Genomic DNA, 22,561 nt, shown 5'->3' with positions numbered 1-22,561 from the left:
TTGCCAACCCCTGGAAGAATCCATTGGCTCCCTTTAAGAATGGCTGCCAGGTGGGTGTCAGCAGGCTTGGGCACTATTTACCCTTTGACGCAACAGTTCAGAAGATGAGAAAGCCTGTTCTCCGATCGACTGATTCGTTCGAGAAATCTAAAGCCATTTGATCTTACATCATTTAACAGCTATCTGTTTTTTGCTCCTCGGAGGGTTTTCTTTCCTGTTAACATTTCGACATCCCCCTATCATTTGTCTTGTTAATAGTTTCCGATTAATATTGCTTAGTACAGGAATGGAAGCTTCCCATTTCTAATCCCACTTATTTTCTGTGTCCTGGAAAGCATTTTTCTCCTTTATGGTATCGATTGTTTTGATCACAGGCAAGTACTTTTTCATCCTAGCAACAGCTCTAGAGCCAATTCTGCTATTTTCCCCCTAAATTCTCCATCCCCTTTAATCCCATGGCACTTCTTTGCTGGCTGAGGATAAAATTAAAAAGTCACAAAATGGATCACAGATGGACCTATGTCTTGATGGAAATATATATATAAATATATATATATATATATATATATATATATATATATATATATATATATATATATATACTATTTTTTTCTCCTAGAGCATAGCAATTTATGTTATTCCTTGTAAGTAAATTTTTATATGTGCACATTATAAAAAAATATGTGGAATCTTCAAAAAATTCATGGAAGATGTGAATTATGAAGCAGCCAGGGCTGGCACAATGGCTCAACGGGCTGTTCCTCTACCTGCATGCATATGGGCACAGGTTCATGTCCCAGCTACTCCACTTCCTATCTATTAAGGCCTGGGAAGGCAGTGGAGGATGGCCCAAAGCCTTGAGACCCTGCGTCCATAGCGGAAGCCTGGAAGAAGCTCCTGGTTCCTATCTTCTGACTTCAGTTTTGATCAGCTCTGTACATTGTTGCCATTTCGGGAGTGAACCAGTGATTAGAAGATCTTTCCATCTCTCCGTATCTCTGTTAAATATGCCTTTCCAATAAAAATAAAGAAGTCTTTAAAAAAAACTATTCATGGATTTCAATTTTCTTGCACCAAAATAAACTTATCTTTTAATCCCACCTTCCAGACACTTTTAGAAATCTCCTAGTATATGCATGTATACACATTCACAAAAATCGCTGACCTTTTTTAAACAGTAGGAAAAGATTTCTTTGGAACACATTGATTATTCAACCAATTCATGCTCTGAAAATATAAAATAGTCCAAAATCAAAAAAGAAATAAGTTCTGTAAAACAAAGTACTTCACACGCATTATTCATTTTAAAAGGAGTCCTGTTATTAGGAAGCTTGCAGTCCGCTGGTGGAGACACCTGTATGCGAAGTTAACAAGCAGTAGATGCTGGTGTCTGAGGTGTCCAGCTATGTAGGCTACAGGTAAGAGAAGGATTCCCCAGGGGCCACAGTGGCTATGCAGGGGTCACAGGTGGGAGAAAGACTTTCAATGGCCTGCAGTGGTTATGCAGGGGTCACAGGAGGGAAAAGGACTCCCCAAGGCCCATAGTGGTTATAGAGAGGGTACCCAGAAGATGAATTAGAAAAAGGTGGATTCTCACCTTCAGGTTTCTTTCTGACAAGCATCATGCATTTCCCAGGAAAATGAGTTTGGGTGCAGACCTAATACTTTCCAACTTTGGAGTCTAACAGGTGCAATGCCACCTGGCAGGCCAGCTAAAACACAGGAAGGCTGCTGGGGTGGGAATTACAGGGCAGCAGTTTGAGGTGCCACTTGAGATGTCCACATCCCACATCAGAGGTTGGTTCAAATCCCAGCTACTCTGCTCTGATCCAGCTTCCTGAGAATGCACCCAGGAGGCTGCAAACAATGAGCCAAGCCCTTGAGTTCCTGACATCATCTGTGAAACCATGTGGGAGACCTTGATTCCTGGTTTTGACCCAGCTCTGTCCCAGCTGCAGCAGGCATTTGGAAAGTGAACCAGTAGATGGGTCTCTCTGCCTTTCAAATATTCAAAAATTCAGGAAGAAAATACAAAGATTGCTAAACCCAGCCCCACAGTTTGTGATCCAGTAGGGTTAGGGCAGGGCCCAAGAATCTGCATTTCTAACAAATTCCCAGGTCACACTGTCGGTCATGGATGATCACTGAGAAGCACAGATGACCATGCAGACCCTGAGCCTGGGCCTGGAGCTTGATGGAACCCACAATGCGCAGAACACCAAAGCTCCTGTACAGAGGTAGCTGGAAGCTTGCAGGATGATGTGGTCTAAGGCAAGGGACTAAACCATTTCCATTGCTGGGCGCTGGGTGCAACAAAGGGCGCAGCAAGAGGCAGTAGCAATACAGGACGTGGCATCCATGCCCCAAGTCCATCTGACATCCTAATAAAGATCCTTGCTGAGCAACTGTGAGCTAAGTTGTCATGGGGAAGACAGCAAGCCATGGCCTGGCAGTGGACTCCATCCTGTTGCATGTACTCAGCACAGTCCAGTAACTAAAGACATGGGGAGTGAGACTGGTTACTACCAGCTGGTGGCCCAGGCATGCTGGCTACAGAGGGGAACCAAAGACACCTCCTTCATGCAGGATGGAGACAGCCGCACAGTCCTGCCTGCCTGCTGTTTCCATCAATACCACGGACATGTTGCCCTGGCTGAGAGCTTTCCTGCCAGATCTCTGCAAAGCAGAGTGACTTATTCCTGGAGCTGCCATGTGTAGCAGGGCGACACCAGTATTTAGGAGACGAGAGAGATTCACAGTATTGCGTCGTGTATGCGTAATCCAAGAGGATGGATCTTAAATGAAACCTCCTTATCTCCCCTCTACAGTAACCATATAAAGGGAATGGATGAGTTCATTAGCTCTACGATAGTGCTGTGACATTTCACAGTGTACATGTCTATCAAAACATCTTGTTGTTGGGCCTGGCGTGATAGCGTAGCAGTTTAAAGTCCTCGCTCTATGCACCGGGATCCCATCTGGGTGCCAATTCTTATCTAGGTGGCCCCGCTACCCATCCAGCTCTCTGCCTGTGCCCTGGGAATGCAGTCAAGAACGGCCCAAAGCCTTGGGACCCTGCACCAGCATGGAAGACCAGGAAGAGCTCCTGGCTCCTGCCTTCGGATTGGCTCAGCTCCAGCCGTTGTGGCCGCTTGGGGAGTGAACCATCGGATGGAAGATCTTCCTCTCTGTCTCTCCTCCTCTGTATATCTGCCTTGCCAATATAAATAAATAAATCTTAAAAAAAAAGATCTTGTTGTGCCCCTTAAACAACTGCAATTTGTACATGTCCCGGACAGCTAGTAGTTATGAAAATGCAAGTCTACGGGCTGGACATGTGATGCAGCAGGAAGATGCCATTTGGGATACTTATGTTCCCTACTGAAGTGCCTAGGTTCGAATCCTGGCTCCTCTCCTGACGTCAGCTTCCACCAACTGTGCACCATGTGAAGCAATCGAAGGCTCAGTTACTTGAGTCTCTGGCACCCACATCGGAGACCAGATTGAGATCTTGGCTACTGCCTCCATCTTGGTCCAGCTTTCACTACTGTGGGCATGAAGAAGCATGAAAGACTTATCTCTATTCCTCCCGCCCTTTCAAGTGAGCAAGGAGAAATAAATCAATGAGTAAAACATGAAAGCAAATGTTCTTGTGAGTGTATGGAGACAAGCATCCACTCCCTTCAGTCTGAATGATGCATTCTGATTGATGTCACAAGCTCTGTGATCCCCAGAGCATAGTTTGGACTCAACACTAAACCTGGAAGGGTCTCTCCTGTTCCCAGCAATCCCTCTCCTACTGCATTTTCACCTCTGCAGGGCCAGGATCTACTTCATCACTTCATTGGCTGCCTTCTTGTACCCTCCATACAGAGATAATAAAATCTCTCTTGTCTTAAAAATAATAGTAAAAAGAATAAAAATTGACTTTCCCAAAATTGGACTTTTTCAGCTCCTGCCTCTCTCAGGAAAGGACCTGGACCAAATTAAGGGGACTTGTATCATATCTCTATTATTTAGCTATTGACTCATCTCTGTCTAACTTATGTCCCATATTTCATTATACCTACCCATTTTAGCTTTCCAGGCATAACTATTAATCTAGCAAACTCTTTTAAAAACATATTCCTGTATTTTAAAGAGATAGAGATATTTCATCAACTGGTTCACTTCCGCCCTGAACCCCAGTCCAGTGCTTACAACAGCCAGGAATGGGACACGCCAAAATCAGGAGTCTGGAGTTCAACGTTCATCTTCCACATGGGTAGCAGCAATCTAAGTACCTAGGCCATCTGCTTCTCGCTTCCAGAGATTGGGCTCAACTCTGATCATAGCATGGGCAGGTGGAATTTATAGTCATAGATCAGGGTAGGGAGTGGTAGATGGAAAATGATTAGCAGAGAGCTGGACTAGACGTAGAGCAGCCAGGAATCCAACTGATACTCCCAGTAGTGGCTTAACCTACTATACCACAGCACCCACCTGTCATCAAACAAATTCCAATTGAGCCATGGACCACACGTGGGTCTACAAGGCCAGCATGCCAAGGTGAACAAAACACAGATCCGTGCCTTACTGTGTTTGTGGTCTAGTGAGGCGAAAGGAAAGAAAAATAAAACAAATACAGAAATACCAAGTCAGTTCTATGGTCTACAAAAGCTGGTCTGTGCTCACAGAAAAAAAATAACCAGAAAATAACAAGGAGGCACGGAGAGACAGGATCGGGGCTGAAACACAAGTGGCAGGAAACAGATCAGCATGCTGGGCCCTTCAATTCAAGTGAAAAACGACGAATAGCAAACATAGCAGCTAAAATCGTATTTTAAAATTATTTGTGTCTGAAAGACAGAGTTATGAGAGAGACGGAGAGAAAGAGATCTTTCTCTGCTTGGTTCACTGCCCAAATGGCTGCCAAAGCCAGAGCTGAGCCAGGCTGAAGCCAGGAGCCAGGAATGCATTCCACGTCTCCCATGTGGGTGTAGCGGTCCTTCCTCTATTACTTAGCACAGACCATTAGCAGGGAGTTTGTTGTAAATGGAGCAGCTAAGACTTGAGCCAGCACCCATATGAGCTGCTGGCACTGTAGGCGGAGGCTTAGCATGCTCCACCACGACACTGCCCCCTAGCTGAGATCTCAGGCTTTGGAATTGCTGAGTTTTGTGAGAAAATCCTATGCAAACTCCAGTGAAGAAAGAACCCAGCCTGGAATTGAAAGTAGAGGGCAGGGGCCTTCAGAAATGAAGAGGAAGTGATTATAAGAACTAGGGGAGATTTCTACTGCCAGAATACTCATTTCATCCCACAGAGACATTGAGATTGGAGGGGAGGCCAAGTGAGTGGTTTAAAGGTGCTGAAAAAATAGGGATGAAACTGAAATCAACAAATCAGAAACAGCAGTTGCCTCTAACAGGGAGCAGCGATTTTACACTGGGTCACTGCCTGGAGAACATCCACATGAGGAAGCAGCAGAAGAAACACAATGAACATGAAACCTCACAGTTTGACCCCTGTTGTCTCTAACAAGCCTGCTTCCCAATGGCCCAAGCGTGAAAGGTACCAGAATAAAGGCCGTGGTCACAGAAGTCCCAGCCTGGCTTTACTCTCAGCATCTTCTCAGATGCACCAGGCAGGAGAAGCGAGCGCATTGTGACACGGTCACTGGTGTTAACGAAAACCCTTGCGACTTGTTGAGCACAATCAGGTACACTTCATTCAGGAACATCCCAATGGGTATATCACGACCTCTGCAATCAGTAAAGGGACCAAGGCAATGGAACTTCACAGTGACAGAAACAGACCATGCTCCAATCCGAACACGGCATGATGGGCAAGGGGAATGTACAGGCAGAGAACAGGGTGAGGCGGTGGCTGGAAACCGAAGATCCATCAAGGATAAAGAGGATTCTGGTTCTACAAGCTTCTCACTGAAGACAGGCCTGGGTGGCCAGGCACTACTTGGGTTAGATGAAGGATAAGGAATAGGACAAGATATCAATGGTATATATGATCTGCTTAACCGACATGGCAGGGTTCTTGCTGAAAACAGATTTCCTCAGGAAGTGCATGGATGAGCCAAGCAGAAGGCACAGGAGCTTGGCTACAATCTGGTCCAGCCGAGGATCTTTGTCACTAGGTGGTAAAGCAGTCTCCCTGTCTATTTGCTGAGTCACAGGTTTGAACTGCGTGATGAAGAAATTGGAGTGCAGCAAAGGTTTCCAAACTCTGTTTGTTGACAGCAAAATAGCTTTTTGGAATAAAATCTTAGTTGGAATCCACAGCCCAGTGCAGCAGACCTGGGGGAAACCCAGCTATAGTCCCTCTTTCCTCCCTGGTTCCCCTATGCCATCAGTCACCTGCTCAAAGCGTTTCTGAGAAAACGGTGGGTACCATGGAAAAACATGGTGCCTCCCTCCTCTGGCACCATGGGAATGTATACAAACCATTAAATCTTGCAGGATAGAAACTGTCAATTCTCAATAGCATGCTGGACTTTCTGCCATTGTCCATACCTGCAATGGCAGGATACACTTAAATAGCAGAATGATAGACTTATGACTGTTTATGAAGAACTATGTCATTGTGATAATATAGAGAAAATTAATATGTGTTTGGGGGCAGTTTCCAAAGCCTATGGAGTTATATCATAAAATTAAAAAAATAAAATTTAAATTAAAAAAATAAAAATTAAAACACACACACAAAAAACAGTCATTTCTGGAGACCACCTATGTTCCAAAAAGTTTAAGGGCAGGGGCCCAGCATAGTAGCCTAGTGGCTAAAGGCCTTGCCTTGCATGTACCAGGATCCCAAATGGGTGCCGCCACATGTCCCAGCAGCCCTGCTTCCCACCCAGCTCCCTGCTTGTGGCCCAGGAAAGCAGTCGAGCACAGCCCAAAGTGTTGGGACACTGCACATGTGTGGGAGACCCAGAAGAGGCTCCTGGCTCCAAATTGGCTCAGCTCCAGCTGCTGCGGCCTCTTGGGGAGTGAATCAACAGATGGAAGCTCTTCCTCTCTGTCTCTCCTCCCCTCTGTTTCAGTATATCTGACTTTCCAATAAAAGTAAAATAAATCCTTTATACACACACACACATACACACACACACTCACATACATATATGATAAAATCTAAATCCATGACTTAGTTTTTAAAAAAACACCAGAGGAAAACCAGGCATCAGTAGGAAATCAAGCCCCCAGCTCTTGTGCAGTGTAGACCACCAAGGCAAGAAACCAAACCGTTAACCTTCAGAGAAAGAAAGGCCCAGCTTTCTCCCCTTTAGGATGAGTTACAATCCTGCTGGGATGCCCACTCTGGAACAGCGGAGGGATAGATAAATCTGCCCTCGATCTGCTGCTAGAAGCAGCCTTAAGGTGACTGCCCCGAGTCACCTCACAGATGACCACACAGCTCTGTGTGCTAACACAGATAAGTGGAGAGGCAGGGCCACCATGCCACAAACCTTGATTCCAAGTTCGATGTTTTCGCCTCCATACACATCCATCCCGGGATCCAAGAGACCGATTTCACCGAAGAACTTCCTGTTGACCACGAAGGAACAGCCAATCATGGCAGGTGTCCTGTGGGAGAGAGAAAGAAACTGAGTTTGTGGAGGCATCCCATTCACAGCCACTTGGCTCTGTTTTAGTGAATCAAGCCACTCCACGGAAGGCCTTGGTTCCCATACCTCCTTTCTATGGGGCATTTCAGTTACAAAGAAATGGAAGGAAGGAAGGAAGGAAGGGAGGGAGGGAGGGAGGAAGGAAGGAAGGAAGGAAGGAAGGAAGGAAGGAAGGAAGGAAGGAAATGAAAATCCACCAGGGTGGCCGAAGTGTCAAAGGACAACCCTCCCGGTGGACAGACCTATGCCTATCTACCTTGGACAGCACCCAGGAGTGTGCATAGGGGAGGTGACTCTCCCTGTACTCTGGCGGCAGGTCAGGGACAGGGAGGGGTCCAAGGCAGTTTCAAGGAAGTACAGATGTGGGGAGCAAGACCCCTACCCCAGCAGAGAGCAAAGACTTAGCATGTAGGGAAGCCAGTGAAAACAAGGCCAGACACCACGGCTCAATCTTCATACGATGGACGAGAAAAGGGGTGCTGGTCTTTGGAAGGGAAACTCAGAGACAAAGCCACTGGGACACAGAAGGATCAATGGCAGATGGCAGAGAGATGTCCTATGCCCACAGACAGGTGGGAGGCGTGAAGACAGCTCTAGGTGGACCCCAGAGTCTGCATATCATCTTTGCTTGAACTCATATCCTTAGTGGCTTTTTGACTCAGTGACAATCAGACAAAAAAGCACAGTAGCAAATACGGCTACATGCGTAGATGCGCAGGGATGGATGAAAATATGGCATTCATGCACCAGGTTCATGAACTGCTAAGGATGGGCACCCAAGTGGCCTCCTACATGTTGTATTATATCATATGTGACAGTATAGCATCAATAAGCTGTTTATGGGTCTTTTTCACCCTGTTTCTATATTTTATAGGTAGAAGAATCAAAAAACATTTTTTATTCAGCCAATATTTTTCTCAGCATCCACCACGTTTAAGAAATTTTCCTGGTGTTGGAGAGGGTATGGTAGTGCAAGACATACTTCCCTTCTTCAAGCAAAGAAGAGTGAATGCAATACTATTATTATCCATTGAGGTAACTCCACTGAGCAGTAGAGGTATGCCAGGGTGGCCTGCCCACAGTCACCAAAAGAATTCAACACCTGTATGAACTGAAAGGCCTTGATTTTAGCTTGAGAACCTTTTCAGAAAAGCCTTCATGGGAGAGCTTGGCATGCCTCTCACACTGCCTCAGAGCAGAAGCGATACTGCCTTAGTCACTGAAACACTTCACCGGGGCTACCAACAACCTTATCAAATAGAAGAGGCTTAAGCTGCAGTGACGACACTGCCCAGTTGCCACCACCTGCTCATTCTGATTCCTAGTTTGTCCAGCTTTCTCTTACCGTGGAATACATCTCAGTGCCTGAGTCCATCAAATCATGTTCTCCATGAAATTCAGAGTGGAGATAGTCCTGTGAGCTAGAACTGCTTGGTCTTGCACATTGGCTGGGTGAAGGGTGCCATGCTGGAGCAGTTGTGGAGGCATCCTCCACAGGGCTCTCGTTGAACCAATGGAGGAGGCAGACACACTGTGGAGACAGGAAGCCATTTGAGGAGTGGCTACTGGACACTCTGGCTTCCAGTCTGCTGAGAGATCTGGCTCTGCTGTCTGCCTCTAGTTTCATAAGAATCCTTTGCCTCATGCTGATTGCTTTTTCTTGTCTTTGATGGAGTTGGATTAGGTTTGTATTTCTTAGAGCCGAATGCTAATGATGATGATAAACGCGATTTTTCTCCTATGTAGCCACAAGAGCAAACTTAGAGGCACATTAGACAGCCAGGAAAGGCCAACAGCTTGGAATTTTTTTCCTGGAGAACTGAGTCAAGGTCTGTCCAAATGATGGAAACATCTTAATCATATCTAGCTTGGAGCAGTGAGGAGCACTCCAGGGCTCACTCAGGGGGTGCTGGGGCTGGTGGGTGGGCAGGAATGTTACTTTGGCTTTCCAGACAGAGATTGTGAGCACAACAAGAGATTCCAGTAAGGTAGAGCAACCTCCACAAAGCCTGTGCCTGTAATTCCAAGACATGGAATGGCGACAAACACATGTAAGTAAGACTCTGCCCTCCAAGCCCTCAAAGGCCAGCAGGGAAGCGGACGTCAAGCAACAAAGACTCCCAGAGCTTCCCAGAGGCTGATCCAGCATTCATCGACATCAGTGTCATCCCAGTAGCTGCTCAGGTACTGCAGGTCCCTGGGCAGGAGTGCAATACAGCATTAAGACACCATTTGGGACACTCGTATCCCATATCAAGTTGCTGGGCTCAACTCTGCTCCTGATCCTGGAGGTTAGGGGAGTGGCAGGTGATGGCTCAGAGAGATGAGCTCCTATTCACTCACATGGGTGATCTGATTGAGTTTCCTGTTTCAGGATTTGCTGTTTGGGGCATTTGGGGGGGGGGGATGAATGGGTCTCCCTGCCTCATCTCTCTGTGTGTCCCTGCTCTTCCCCCCAAGAGGAAAATGCAGATTCCGAGGTCTGCATCCACAACCATGGACTTCTCATTTACAGAGCTGGCTCTCAGTTATTTGTGTTGATAAGCAGCAGAACCATCCTGTGGAACCTCTTCCCTCACTGCGCATCGGGTCCTTCTGAGAGCAGAGAAGTCATCCCTGAAACTGCTCATTGCATTCCCAGGAGCTGGTGCCTTGCCAGCCACAGAACAACAGACACTTGCTAAATACTGCTGAATAAATGAATGAGTGATGTCTCAGGGACCTAGAAGGCAGGAGTGTGTGTTCTAGCTGGAGCTGGAAAGAAGGTAGAGAGGGAGGAAGCAAGGTAAGGAGGAGGTCAAAAAGATGAGAGGGAGAGGAGGAGGTTGGGGATTCCCAGTACTTCCCTGGCAGTGCCAAGGGGAGCAAACAAGCTGTTCCCTCCTTCCAGATCCTTCTAGACTTGCCCTTTTTGTGATTCCTTGCTTGATTGTGCTTGGTGCTATTCTGCAGTTTGGGCTGTTGAGAAGAAATCTTGCCCGGGGGACCTGCCTTTTGTCACTCTGCTGGGCACAGCTCTGGGCAGCATCTGCAATTGTGTCCACATCACACTTCCCGGGAATTCTCACTGCAGAGTGGTGAAGATCCCTCTGGGCATCCCCACACAGGTCAAGCATGGACAGAACAGCTGCCAGATGGCACAAGGGGTCACACGAGGTGACTGCAAAGCCAGGTCTCTGCCTGCATCCTTGGGTGGGGCTGTCAGAAACCAAAGACAAAGGCCCAGGAGGATGCTCTGCAGGAATGGAGACATGGAAGAAACAATCGGGGATTATTTTCTGTTAGACCATGTGATAAGGTCCCCGAAAGGTCAGGCTCCAAATCTGCCACTGTGTCATGAAGAACACGGCAGCCACCAGGGAAAGGAAAGACTGGGTACGGCTGCAGTGCAGTGCATTGGGCTGCTGTTGGTAAAAGCTACATCCAAAGTGGGACACCAGTTCAAATTGCGATTGTCACGCTTCTGACCCAGTTCCTGCTAATGCACCTGGGGGAAGCAGCAGAAAATGGCTCAAAATTTTCGGTGTCTGCCACCCATGTGGGAGACCCAGATGGAGTTCCCAGCTCCTGCATTTGGTCTGGCCCTGCCCCAGCTGTTGAAATCTTATGGGGAATGAACCAGCAGATGGATGACACACACACTCCTCTCTCTCTCCGTTTCTCTCTCTCAACCCTGGTCTTTCACACATCCTTACTTAAAAGAAAGGAGCGGCCATAACTATCCCCCAAGATGAGACCTCGAAAGGTAGCCTTTTCCTTCACACTCAGCACTCGAGGGCCTCCCTCATGGCTCTGAGAACAGGTAAGGCTCCTGGCAGGTGGGCAATGGTCAAGTGGTGAGCTCAGGAGACATGAAATAACCAGTTTTATCCTTGGCCAGTGCTGCCACTATGGCTGCTAAACTCAGCAAATGAAGACTTTGAATTTTGGTCTGCACGCAACCCCAGCATTCCCTCCACAGGTAGCCAGAGACAGGTGCAGAGTCAGGCTAGGGAGAGGGTTCGTACAATAGGTGGACACCATCTGCCCCCATCTAGGATCCCCTTATGCCAGTGGCAGAACAGCCAGTCTCATCCTAAGAACCAGTAACCCCGGGAGACAGATGCAGCCCCATATCTGCTTCAAGATGTCCCTACCACCTGCTGAGCCATGTGAGCCACACTGAATAGCACTTTGGTGCCAGTGAGATTTGTGCACGTAAGCCCACAGCCTCATTCGTCAAACTCAAATGCAATTGCTGCCATTAGTGCAAACATTTCCATTCAAAATCATTCAAAAATGATAATCATATTAAGGGATCTGCCAACGTCTAATAGCTCTATTACAGAGGAGAAGAACAGAAATTAAAAATAATTGCTTTCATTGTTGCCATTACACAAAATATATGTAACACACACAACAGTTCCCACTGAGAGGGAGAGATGAACAAAGGAATACAGCGATGGTGAGGAGAGGACTGTCGCCCCCCAAAATTTCTGCTGAAACAGGAAAGCGTTCTCCACACTCATTCACTCTCTCTGCATAGACAACTAAGAGGTCATCAGCATTCAAGATCACTCCCCTCCAACAAACACTTTCTTGGCTCCCTGTTGTCTGAGTGAAATGTGTGTTCCTCTTTGGCAATTCTGGTCTTCTCACTTCCGTTCCAGCCATCAACCCAGTGCCCTTTGTGGCCTGGCTCTAGCCGGTCCTTTATGGTCTACACATTGTCACTTGAACTATGTCCCACGTTATGTCTTGCACTTCCTTTACCTGAAATACCTTCCACGAGACCATTTGCAGCAATCCAGATCCGACTGCCCTTTAAAACAAATGTCTTTCTTAACACCCATTACGTTACAAAATAATAATATACATCTTTCAAATATAAAAATAATAATATACATCCTTCAAATCGATATAAACATAGAGTCTAAACATAGTCTATAGCTGCAGCACACACGATCTTGTCCGATCTCAGAAGCTAAGCAGGATCAGGCCTGGTTAGTACTTGAATGGGAGACATAGACATATCAGAAAACTAACCTCAGCAAAAATGAAATGAGGATCGTTGCCTGTTCTCTAACTGCAAGCACTCAGCTCTCTGATCACCATCGTCAGATACCTCTAAGCCATCCATGCTTCTATACCCTGGGACATCCAATCTGTTAGTCCTTCGCCCCTGACATTGAACTTCCTTGGCTTTAAAGCCATGATCAGATCATGGGGGCCCTAGCATTGCCTTCTCACTGTGCTTTCCTCAGCTGACGACAAAACCCAAGACTGGTAGATTCAACACTCAGCCTACGTCACATCACACTGCTCTGCACGTAGTTGGAGAAATACACAATTGCATGGGCTGAGATTGCTCTACAGCCGAGTCTATGAGTCTTCAATGGGTTCTCATTGATGCCCTCCATCACATTACAGGCCCAAGGTACTCCTCCCTCATTCCCCTACTGGGATCCCCAAACCTTCTCTTCCCTCCTTTCATCTCCATCCCTCCATTCCTCCTTCTTATTCACTCTCACTTAAAGACCTGGCTTCCTACTTCCCCAGGAAAATGGAACACAATGAGAACAGCCACATGCAACACCTGGACCCACACACAATTGGTTTCTGCACCTGTCTTCCTTCTTGTTGACTGCAAATGTGCTGTGCGCACTCTTACCTAAGGCCAAGCCCTGCACTCCCATGGAACAGCCCAGCCTTTCTCACTACCCAAAGGCCTCCCTGCGGCAACTTTGTTCCTCATATACTGCACACAGCAACAGTTCAGCCCTGGAATGGAAGGGAGTTGGGGGAGGAGAGGGTCTTTCTAACAGCTCACACATTCTAGAAATTTCACAAATCTGTTAGTAGAGGGCAGTGGCTCTGCAGTTAAGGCACTTCTTGTGACAACCTACCTCTTCTAACAGATTGCCTGGTTTGAGTCTTGGCTCTGCACCCAATCAGCTTCCTGCAAACACACATCCGGGAAGGCAGCAAGTGATGACTGGGTTGACCCAGCTTGAGTTCCAAGCTCCTGGTCTTGGCCCGTCCCAGTCCTGTCTGTCTAGCTTCCGATCTCACCAAGTGTCCTCTTCCTGTCATGGTGTCAGCCAGCACAACAGATGGGGCCACTCAATTTTGCACTTCCAGCCTCAAGCTGTGACTTGAATGAACCCTTCTCCTTAGGAAGTACCCAGCCTCAGGCACTTTGTTCTAGCAACAGACAAATGGGCTGATATTGAGTCTCGGTGCTGGTGTCTGCCCCTGGTTTGATCATGCCATCTTTCACTCCTTACCCAGCCCCTGAGCCCCTGAACCCCTGAACCCCATCCCCAATCTAGCTCACTAGAAGCCCTGGGCTTGCTATGCATCTTCTCCCTGATTCCAGCTGGCCCACCTCTGGAACTGATCACATTCCCTTAGCAGTGTGATATAATGATATACAACAGTACCGGGTATTGTGAGTAATCTCTCTAGATGGGAAAGTGTTCATAGATTGTATGCAAACACCAGAGCCTTGGACGTAAGCAGCACGAGCATCTGTAGATTCTGGTGTCCACGGTGATCCTGGCACTTATCCTCCATGGTTACTAACAAGATGACTGTGCCGTAGGCTCTTTGGGGAACATGTAACTTGGCAGAACTCCAATTATTTATGCCGTCACCACTGCACCCTGGGGTTTGCCGCAGCACGAAGCAGAAGACCAAACCCAGGCATCCCAACTTGGGAGGCAGGTATCTGAACCTGCCTCTTAACTACAAGGACAAATGCTGGACCCCACTTTTAAATACATAGATTAACAGCCTGATGCAGCTGAGGCTCTTCTTCAGTTACCCATTGGCACAGGCAGTGGCACAGTGAGACAGCCAAGAGACAAGGAGAGAGAACCAAGTGGGATTGTCTCCTCCAGGCTCAATGCACCCTTACTGGGCATCACCGGAACAAGTCTTCATTCCTTCTAATCCTCTAGCAAGCCTGCCATTGCCTGGCTAAGGAAACTGAGGCTTAACATTAAAGGTAAGCAGCCAAGGACAGGCACACGTACATGAAGTGCAGAGCTGGGAGCAAGCTGGTGGTGTATGACTCCATGCCCCTCCCAGGTACCCCGTCGCCTCCCAAACGAGATCATCTAAAACCAGCAGCAGCTGAGAGCTCTCACACTGGGTGGAATAAGTGGTCCCACTTTGAAGATTTCTGGGAACGTGCAGCTGCTAAACACTAAAAATATAATTTGGGGGAAAGGAGCTGGCTGGCTCACGTAGAATTCTCAACTGGCGTCGTAGAGTAATTTAATACTCAGAGTTCCATTTGCCTCCGCTGCACATACAAATACCAAAAGGCTAAGTACCTCTGCCTTTTTAAAAATCAAATGCCGTAGCCTACACACAAAAGATTTTGCAAGGAAATAGGACCCAGAGGCCAGTGCTTTGCTGTTAAACGGAGGTAGCACGCTCTCTCTCTGCTTTTGCCACTGAGAGCTGAAAAGATAATTCACAAGGAAACAGCAACTTCCTGTGGATTGGGGAGGGCACTGCGTGGGCATTCGGCTCTTTCCTTTTGGAGGATAAAGGAAATGCTCATCTCTCCTGGGTGTGATTTTTCACAGATGCAGAAATGCCAACAGGGACTGAAGTTGTCAGTCCCAGCCATGTTTCCCTGGCTGACGATGCTGCCTGGGCTTGCTGGAATAAAATAAAGACCATATCAGAGCTCTCTGAGTGAGATGTTTCCCATAAGCAATTTTCTCCATGTAACACTTTTGTTCTCTGCTAATCATATTTTCTTTTGGCTTTGAGGACTGATTTGCAAATAATCCTTTGAAAGGTATTTTGGTAAAAGCACAATGTTTCTTAAGAAGGAGTAATACATTAAGCCATTATCAGTTATCAACATTTTGCATACATATATAGTCAAACATGTGTGTGTGTGCATAAAGATAAAAGTGGTTAGCTATCTTTTTTCAAAAGATGTATTTATTCAGAAGACAGTACAGAAAAGAAGAGATGGGAGGGAGAAGGAGGGGAGGGAATGGAAGAGGAGAAAGAGATAGAGTGACAGAGAGAGAGAGAGAGAGAGAGAGAGAGAATCTTCCATTTGCTGGTTCATTCCCCAAATGGCTACAACGGCCAGATCCAGGCCAGGCTGCACTCCATCTGAGCCAGGAACTCCATCTGGTCTCCCATATGGATGACAACATTGCAAGCACTTTGACCATCATCCACTGCCTTCCCAGGTGTGTTAGTAGGGAACTGGATTAAAAGCAAGCAGGAGTGCTATTGCTGGATCATACGGTATGTTGATTTCGAGTTGTTTGAATATTCTCCATACTGATTTCCATTTATTTTTAACATATTGGCTACTCATTACTATGTCAGTTAATCCCATAATGATGTGAATTTTTACTGATGGTATGTTGGAGCTTTTAATTGATCAGGATGATACTCTGCTGGCTCTGTCTTCAGACCAGAGAGGGTATACCTAAGAAGCCGTTGAACTTGACTGGACAATAAGATGCTGGACTCTATGTTTGGTATATGCTTGCAATGAGGGAATCTCAACTGAACTTGAACTGTGGTTATGCAACAAGGTGGAGGAATCCACCATGGTGGGAGGGTTTGGGGAGGGGTGGGGAGAACCCAAGTACCTATGAAACTGTGTCACATAATACAATGTAATTAATGAATAAAAAAAAGAGAAAAAAAAAGCAAGCAGGTGGGACTTGAACCAACATTCTGCATGGAATGCCAGTTTCACACACAGTATGTTCAGCTGCTGTACCACAATACTGGCCCCTAGGTTAGCTATCTTGTAATCTGAGCCATAGATAGGTGAATATTTGGGGAAGAGAAAAATGAGGATCTTGCATGGATGTCAGTAGACCCTTACTGCCTGTTTTTGCCTAGCAAGAGAGCTAAGAATGATTTTTATACACAATAGTTATCATCAACATAATAACCAACCCCGAACCGTCATGAAGTGAAATGCTATCCCCACCTTCTAAAAGAAATCCAAGCCTTCTTATCAGTAGACCTGAATCACAAGAAACTGTGTGCATCGTTATCACATTTTAAATTATGTCCAAATGTGTTTGGAAATTAGTTTTAGCTCTTGTTTTTAAGCACCAGTACAATAGCCTTGATTTTTGTCTCTTGGCTCACAAAGCTTACAATATTAAACCTTCACCATTCATTCATGGACATGTCTGATAAAATTCCTTCTACGCTGTGATGGCCTGGGAGACTTCAGGGAAATGACAGCATAACGGGCAGCTGGCAGGAAGGGACTGCAAAAGGACAGAGGAGGGATGTAGGTAGAGAAAAAGACTTGGAACAGAGATCAGGTCCTTCACGTCTTCACAGGGAAATGGGAATTGCCCCCGACTCTGGGGCCTAAGGTCCCAAAGCCTATGATGAAGGCTTTGGGCTGTGCCTTTGAACATGGTATTCTATTAACAGAGGAAGAGTGCTGGGTTTGTACAGAGAAGGGAAGTTCTCTGACTGGGTTCTTCAACCTTCCAGGAACACATAGGTCCTCAACCACAAAATGACACTCAAAGTCAACAGTTAAGAGAGGACAAAGTGGCCTTTGGTCTAGCATGAAACATACTGGTTAAGGTGCTGGGATCCCATTTCAAAGCGCCTGGCTTCCAGTGCCAATGCCAGCTCCCCACTCTCGTTTGCTGCTAATGCTGACATGGACGTGACAACACGAAGGACTGAGGCAACTGGGTCCCTGGCACCCATGTGGGTGATCTGGCTTGAGTTACTAGCTCCTGGCTTGGTCTGTAACAGGCATTTGGGGAGTAGATCAGGGGAAGGAAGCTCAGGCAGCCTGTGTGTCTATCCATTTCTCTCTCTCTCTGTGTGTGTGTGTGTGTGTATGTGTCTCTCTCTCTGTCTCTGCCTCTCTCTCCCCCTATCCCATCAACTCTATCTCTTGCTCTCAAAGTATTTTTGAAAAAAGTATAAGATGAAGGCCTGGCATTGTGGCATAGCAAATTAAGCCTCTTTCTGCAATGCTAGCATCACATATGGGTGCTGATTTGAGTTCCGGCTGCTCCACTTTCAATCCAGCTCACTAATAATAAGCGACAGAAGATGGTCTCACTGCTTGGTCCCCCTGCACCTACACAAGAGACCCAGAAGAAGCCCTGGAATCCTGACTTCCGCCTCTCACAGTCCCGGCTACTGCAGCCATTTAGGAGGTGAACCGATGGAGATGGAAGATTTCACTCTCTCTTTCCCTTTTTCTCTCTGTTTCAAATAAACACAAAGATTTTTTTTTTAAGAATAGGATGACAAAAAAGCAGGAAGAATGATGTCAAAAGTAAGTTTAATGTAGAAAATGCAGACTTTGATATATTACAAATTTAACAAAGGTAGACCACAAACTCAATTCTAAGCTCTCTTATACTCACTGCAAACAAAACCATTGATCTTTAGAGCTTAAAGTTTTTAAAAAGTAAACTTACTTGACCACTAAGCCCTAAAAGAAATTTCTCTACAAAGCAAGTTGATGAACATTGTCCTTACAACAACCCTGCTTCAGTCAGTCCAGCCAGTCCACAGTCAATTCCCACAGACCTCTGCATAGGCCCAAGGTGCTTAACAAGGGCCAGTCAACTGACAGCATTTGTTTTCAGGACCCAACTGAGGCCCCCCCCTAAGAACCCAGCTCTCTGATAGCTCAGCTTTCCTAAGGACTCCATATGGAACAGAATAAGCTCCAAGAAATTAGCCACATAAAATAACAGAATATATGATTTTGAAATGAGTGAATAAGCTCTCCTCTTCCGGATGTCTCACTTTACCCAGAAGCAGCCGGAGCCTTGAGAAGGGTACAGAGGGTCGCAGCTGGGATGAAAAGAAGCAAGGTGGTGGAGGAATTTGCTGTTGTGATTATAAAACCCGACGGCCAAGGCTGACTTCCGAAACAGCTGTGTCTGGGCCCAGATCTCAGGGGCCTGAGACAAGACAGAGAGAAGAGAGGAGAGGAGAGAAGAGAAATTCCAAAGCCTCCCTTTACAGCTCAAGAATGAGCCAGATGATGGGGGGGGGGTGGGGCTGTGGCACAGCCATGGCTCTCCATGCTGCCTGTCTCGGGAGCTACCTTGCCTGGTGGCTGCCTCACCTGGAATTCACCTCACCTGAGGCTGACCTGAATTTTTTTTTAAGATTTCTTTTATTTTTATTGGATATACAGAGAGGAGGAGAGATAGAGAGGAAGATCTTTCATACGCTGATTCACTCTCCAGGTGGCCATAGTGGCCGGAGTTGTGCCGACTTGAAGCCAGGAGCCTCTTCTGGTTCTCCCATGTGGGTTCAGGGTCCCAAGCCTTTGGGCTGTCCTCCACTTCAGGGAGTTGGATGGGAAACGGGGCCACCGGGATTAGAACCGGCACATATATGGAATCCCAGCACGTACGTGCAAGGTGAGGAGTTTAGCCACTAGGCTAGCACACCGGGTCTGTGACCCGGGATGTTTGAATGATCTGTACCAAGACTCATGCCCAGACTCATGACTGGGCCACACTCAACCTTGCTTCTCAAGTGCAAACCAGCTAGAGAGCCTTTGCTACTTAGAAAGTTCCAAGACCCCGAAAAGGCAGATCCTTCCTGGCTTGGGAGCAAAGTCTGTGTAGAGAGACAGATACAGGGGATTCATAGCTTAGGTTACTGCTCCGGTGAGAATTCTAGGAGATGGGAGATTCTGCATACCAGTTAGGAAGGGGAAAGAGACCAAGTCGCTGTCTAGCCTCCTGCTGGAAAGAGGAGCTGGAAGCAAGGAGGATGAACGCCTTGCCTGGCGCCCCTTATGGTGAAGCCGAACTGTGGCAACCATTTAGTCAGAGACCATATCATAGCATCCTCACTGCTGGCGCCCCCAGGGAAATGGGTTGTAAAAGGTGGACCAGGTTAATTCAAGAAGAGCCAGGGTGGGCTGGTGTCTTGGCACATCAGGTTAAGCTGCCACCTGCAATGCCAGACTGAGGAATACAGCTGAAGATGGCCTGGAACCTGGAGTTCCTGCCAACCATGTGAGTTCCTGACTCATTGGCTTCTGTCTGGCTTCGGTTGTGGCCATTAGGGGTGTGATCCAATCGATGCTAGATTTCTCTCTGCGTGTCTCTTACTCTGCCTTTCAAATAAATGTTTATTGAAGAGTAGTGGTGAGAGTGGACATCCCTGTCTAGTTCCAGATTTTAGCAGGAAGGCTTCCAGTCTTTCCCCATTTAGTATGATACTGGCATTGGGTTTATCGTAAATTGCTTTGATTATGTTGTAGAATGTTCCTTCTATGCCTATCTTGTTTAGGGTTTTTAACATGAAGTAGTGTTGGATTTTATCGAATGCCTTCTCTGCATCTATTGAGAGGATCATATGGTTTTTATGAGTCAACTTGTTGATGTGATGTATCACATTTATTGTTTTGCGAATGTTGAACCATCCCTGCATGCCTGGGATGAATCCCACCTGGTCCGGGTGAATGACCTGCCTGATGTGTTGTTGGATCCTGTTGGCTAGTATTTTATTGAAGATCTTTGCATCTATGTTCATCAAGGATATCGGTCTGTAGTTCTCTTTTCTGTTGTTTCTCTCTCTGGCTTTGGTATTAAAGTGATATTAGCTTCATAGAACGAGTTTGGAAGAATTGCCTCTTTTTCTATTGTTTGAAAAAGCTTGTGTAAGATTGGGGTTAGTTCCTCCTTGAACGTTTGGTAGAATTCAGCAGTGAAGCCATCTGGTCCCGGGCTTTTCTTGGTTGGGAGGGCTTTAATTGTTGATTCAATCTCAGTGCATGTTATTGGGCTATTTAGATTGTCAATTGCTTCTTGATTCAATTTTGGTGGATTGTATATGTTCAAAAATCTGTCCATTTCCTCCAGGTTTTCTGATTTGTTCCCATATAGTTGCTTATAATAGTTCCTGATGATTCTTTGTATTTCTAAGGTATCTGTTGTTATATCTCCATTCTCATTTCTAATACTATTGATGTGTATTTTCTCCCTCCTTTTTTTAATTAGTCGAGCTAGTGGGGAGTCTATTTTGTTAATTTTCTCAAAGAACCAACTCTTTGATTGATTAATCTTGTGTATAGTCCTCTTGGTCTCTATTTGGTTTATTTCCTTAACACAAAGTGAAAAGGCCAAAATCTAGGAATGACAGAGTGTGTTCCTAGTTTGTTTGTTTGTTTGATTGTACTGCCTTTGTTTCAGGAAGAATTTAAGGTAATTTATGTTCCAGTCTTTTCATACTGGAGTGGTTAGAGATGAGACTCAAAGATGGCAGGAAGTATATTATCAAGAGTTTTGTAATTGATGCTTGAATATGAATTTTGTATAATGGAAAGCAAACCCAAGAGGACTGATAATCAGATTTGTTGTAAATTTTCTGAATATTGAATGAATGAAGGTAGAAATTGAAGATTAATATGTACATTTACATGATTTCATTTTTGTAAAAGGCAAAAGTGCATTTATGTGTGTTTATATATACTTGTATATACAAAGGAAAATGTTTCAAAGGATATACTTTAACTTGTTCACAGTGATAACCTCTGGGGAATGGGATTAGAGGGAAGGGGATTTATGTGGCTGTCTGTATACTGGGTGGGATATTGTGCTTTTATTGCTGTATTTGAATTTTTAATAAATATGTATTAAAAAAACAAATAAATGTTTAAAATTAATCTCTAAAGTAATTACACTTAAAAAAAATGAATCACGGGTGTCTCAATTCTTAGATTCCTAAACTATGGTTAAGTTCCATTTCCAAGATCTTTTTGAAGTAGCCTTGAACAGAAGGGACGAAAGTCTTCAGATATGAACCCAGTCAAAAAAAAAAAAAAAAAAAAGCCAAGAAGGCCCCAGAGGAGGGGGCAGAGCCAGACTCCTGGCCCATCACCCTGAGGCAGCAGCGGCTCCCCCTCGCTCCTGGGTGCAGGGATCTCCCGGAAGATGACCAGCCTCTTCCAGTGCCAAAATTGCTCACTGTCCTAGAAGAGATGAAACTTTCCATTGTAGACAACTGGTTTAGAAATGAAGAGGTGGGCTCTCTTGTGCCTGCTTAGTGAAGATGAGGGCCGACGAGCAAGCGGCATTCAAATGCAGAGAAATAAAGTCAGCCTTCTCTACATCCTGGTGACAATTAGAATGTAAAATATGCTCAGGTGTTGGACTTCAAAGAAAAACACTGAGTGATCTCTAATCGGCCAATAGAAAACTGGGAGGAAGGATGAGGGCATCAAGTACTGACATTAGGAAAAGAAACTTGCCTGGAGAGTCATTGGCCATCCATCCCTTGAGTTGTAAACATGTGCATGTTTTTACAGCCTGAAACGCCACTTCCAGGAATTTACCGTGAAGGGCAGTAATGACTTCTACCTCTGAGAATGTCCAAAACAAACACAGAAGCTGCATAGAATTTTTTTTTAAATCAACATTATATGGGGCCCGGCGGCGTGGCCTAGCGGCTAAAGTCCTGGCCTTAAATGCCCCGGGATCCCATATGGGCGCCGGTTCTAATCCCGGCAGCTCCACTTCCCATCCAGCTCCCTGCTTGTGGCCTGGGAAAGCAGTCGAGGACGGCCCAATGCATTGGGACCCTGCACCCGCGTGGGAGACCCGGAAGAGGTTCCAGGTTCCCGGCTTCGGATCAGCGCGCATCGGCCCGTTGCGACTCACTTGGGGAGTGAATCATCGGACGGAAGATCTTCCTCTCTGTCTCTCCTCCTCTGTGTATATCTGGCAGTAATAAAAATGAATAGATCTTTAAAAAAAATCAACATTATATGTCATGCATGATGTGCGCCAAGGAAGGTGAGAGGCTGACGTCTTTGCCGAGTTGCTGCCTGGGACTTTCACATCTCCCATGGAGTGCCTGGCTTTGAGACCTGACTCTGTTTCTGATTCCAGTTTCCTGCTAACACATGCAAGGAGGCAGCCAGTGATGGTACAAAGATCCTGCTCC

The 22,561-nt window shown here is 46.1% G+C and overlaps 1 protein-coding gene across 1 annotated transcript in view; it reads right to left on the bottom strand.

The window, feature by feature from the left end:
* The window catches only part of GALNT17 (polypeptide N-acetylgalactosaminyltransferase 17), a 456,103-nt gene that overhangs the window by 105,904 nt on the left and 327,638 nt on the right, over nt 1-22,561 (bottom strand). Inside the window, exon 6 of the mRNA XM_058680547.1 lies at nt 7,463-7,580. Within this exon, the coding sequence (XP_058536530.1) occupies nt 7,463-7,580 (118 nt within the window). The remainder of the gene's footprint in view (nt 1-7,462; nt 7,581-22,561) is intronic.

This window comes from Ochotona princeps, chromosome 24 (genome assembly GCF_030435755.1).
Source record: "Ochotona princeps isolate mOchPri1 chromosome 24, mOchPri1.hap1, whole genome shotgun sequence".
Classification (NCBI taxonomy): domain Eukaryota; kingdom Metazoa; phylum Chordata; class Mammalia; order Lagomorpha; family Ochotonidae; genus Ochotona; species Ochotona princeps.
The sequence above is the reverse complement of the archived record's forward strand: the minus strand, read 5'-3'. Positions and strand labels throughout refer to the sequence as shown.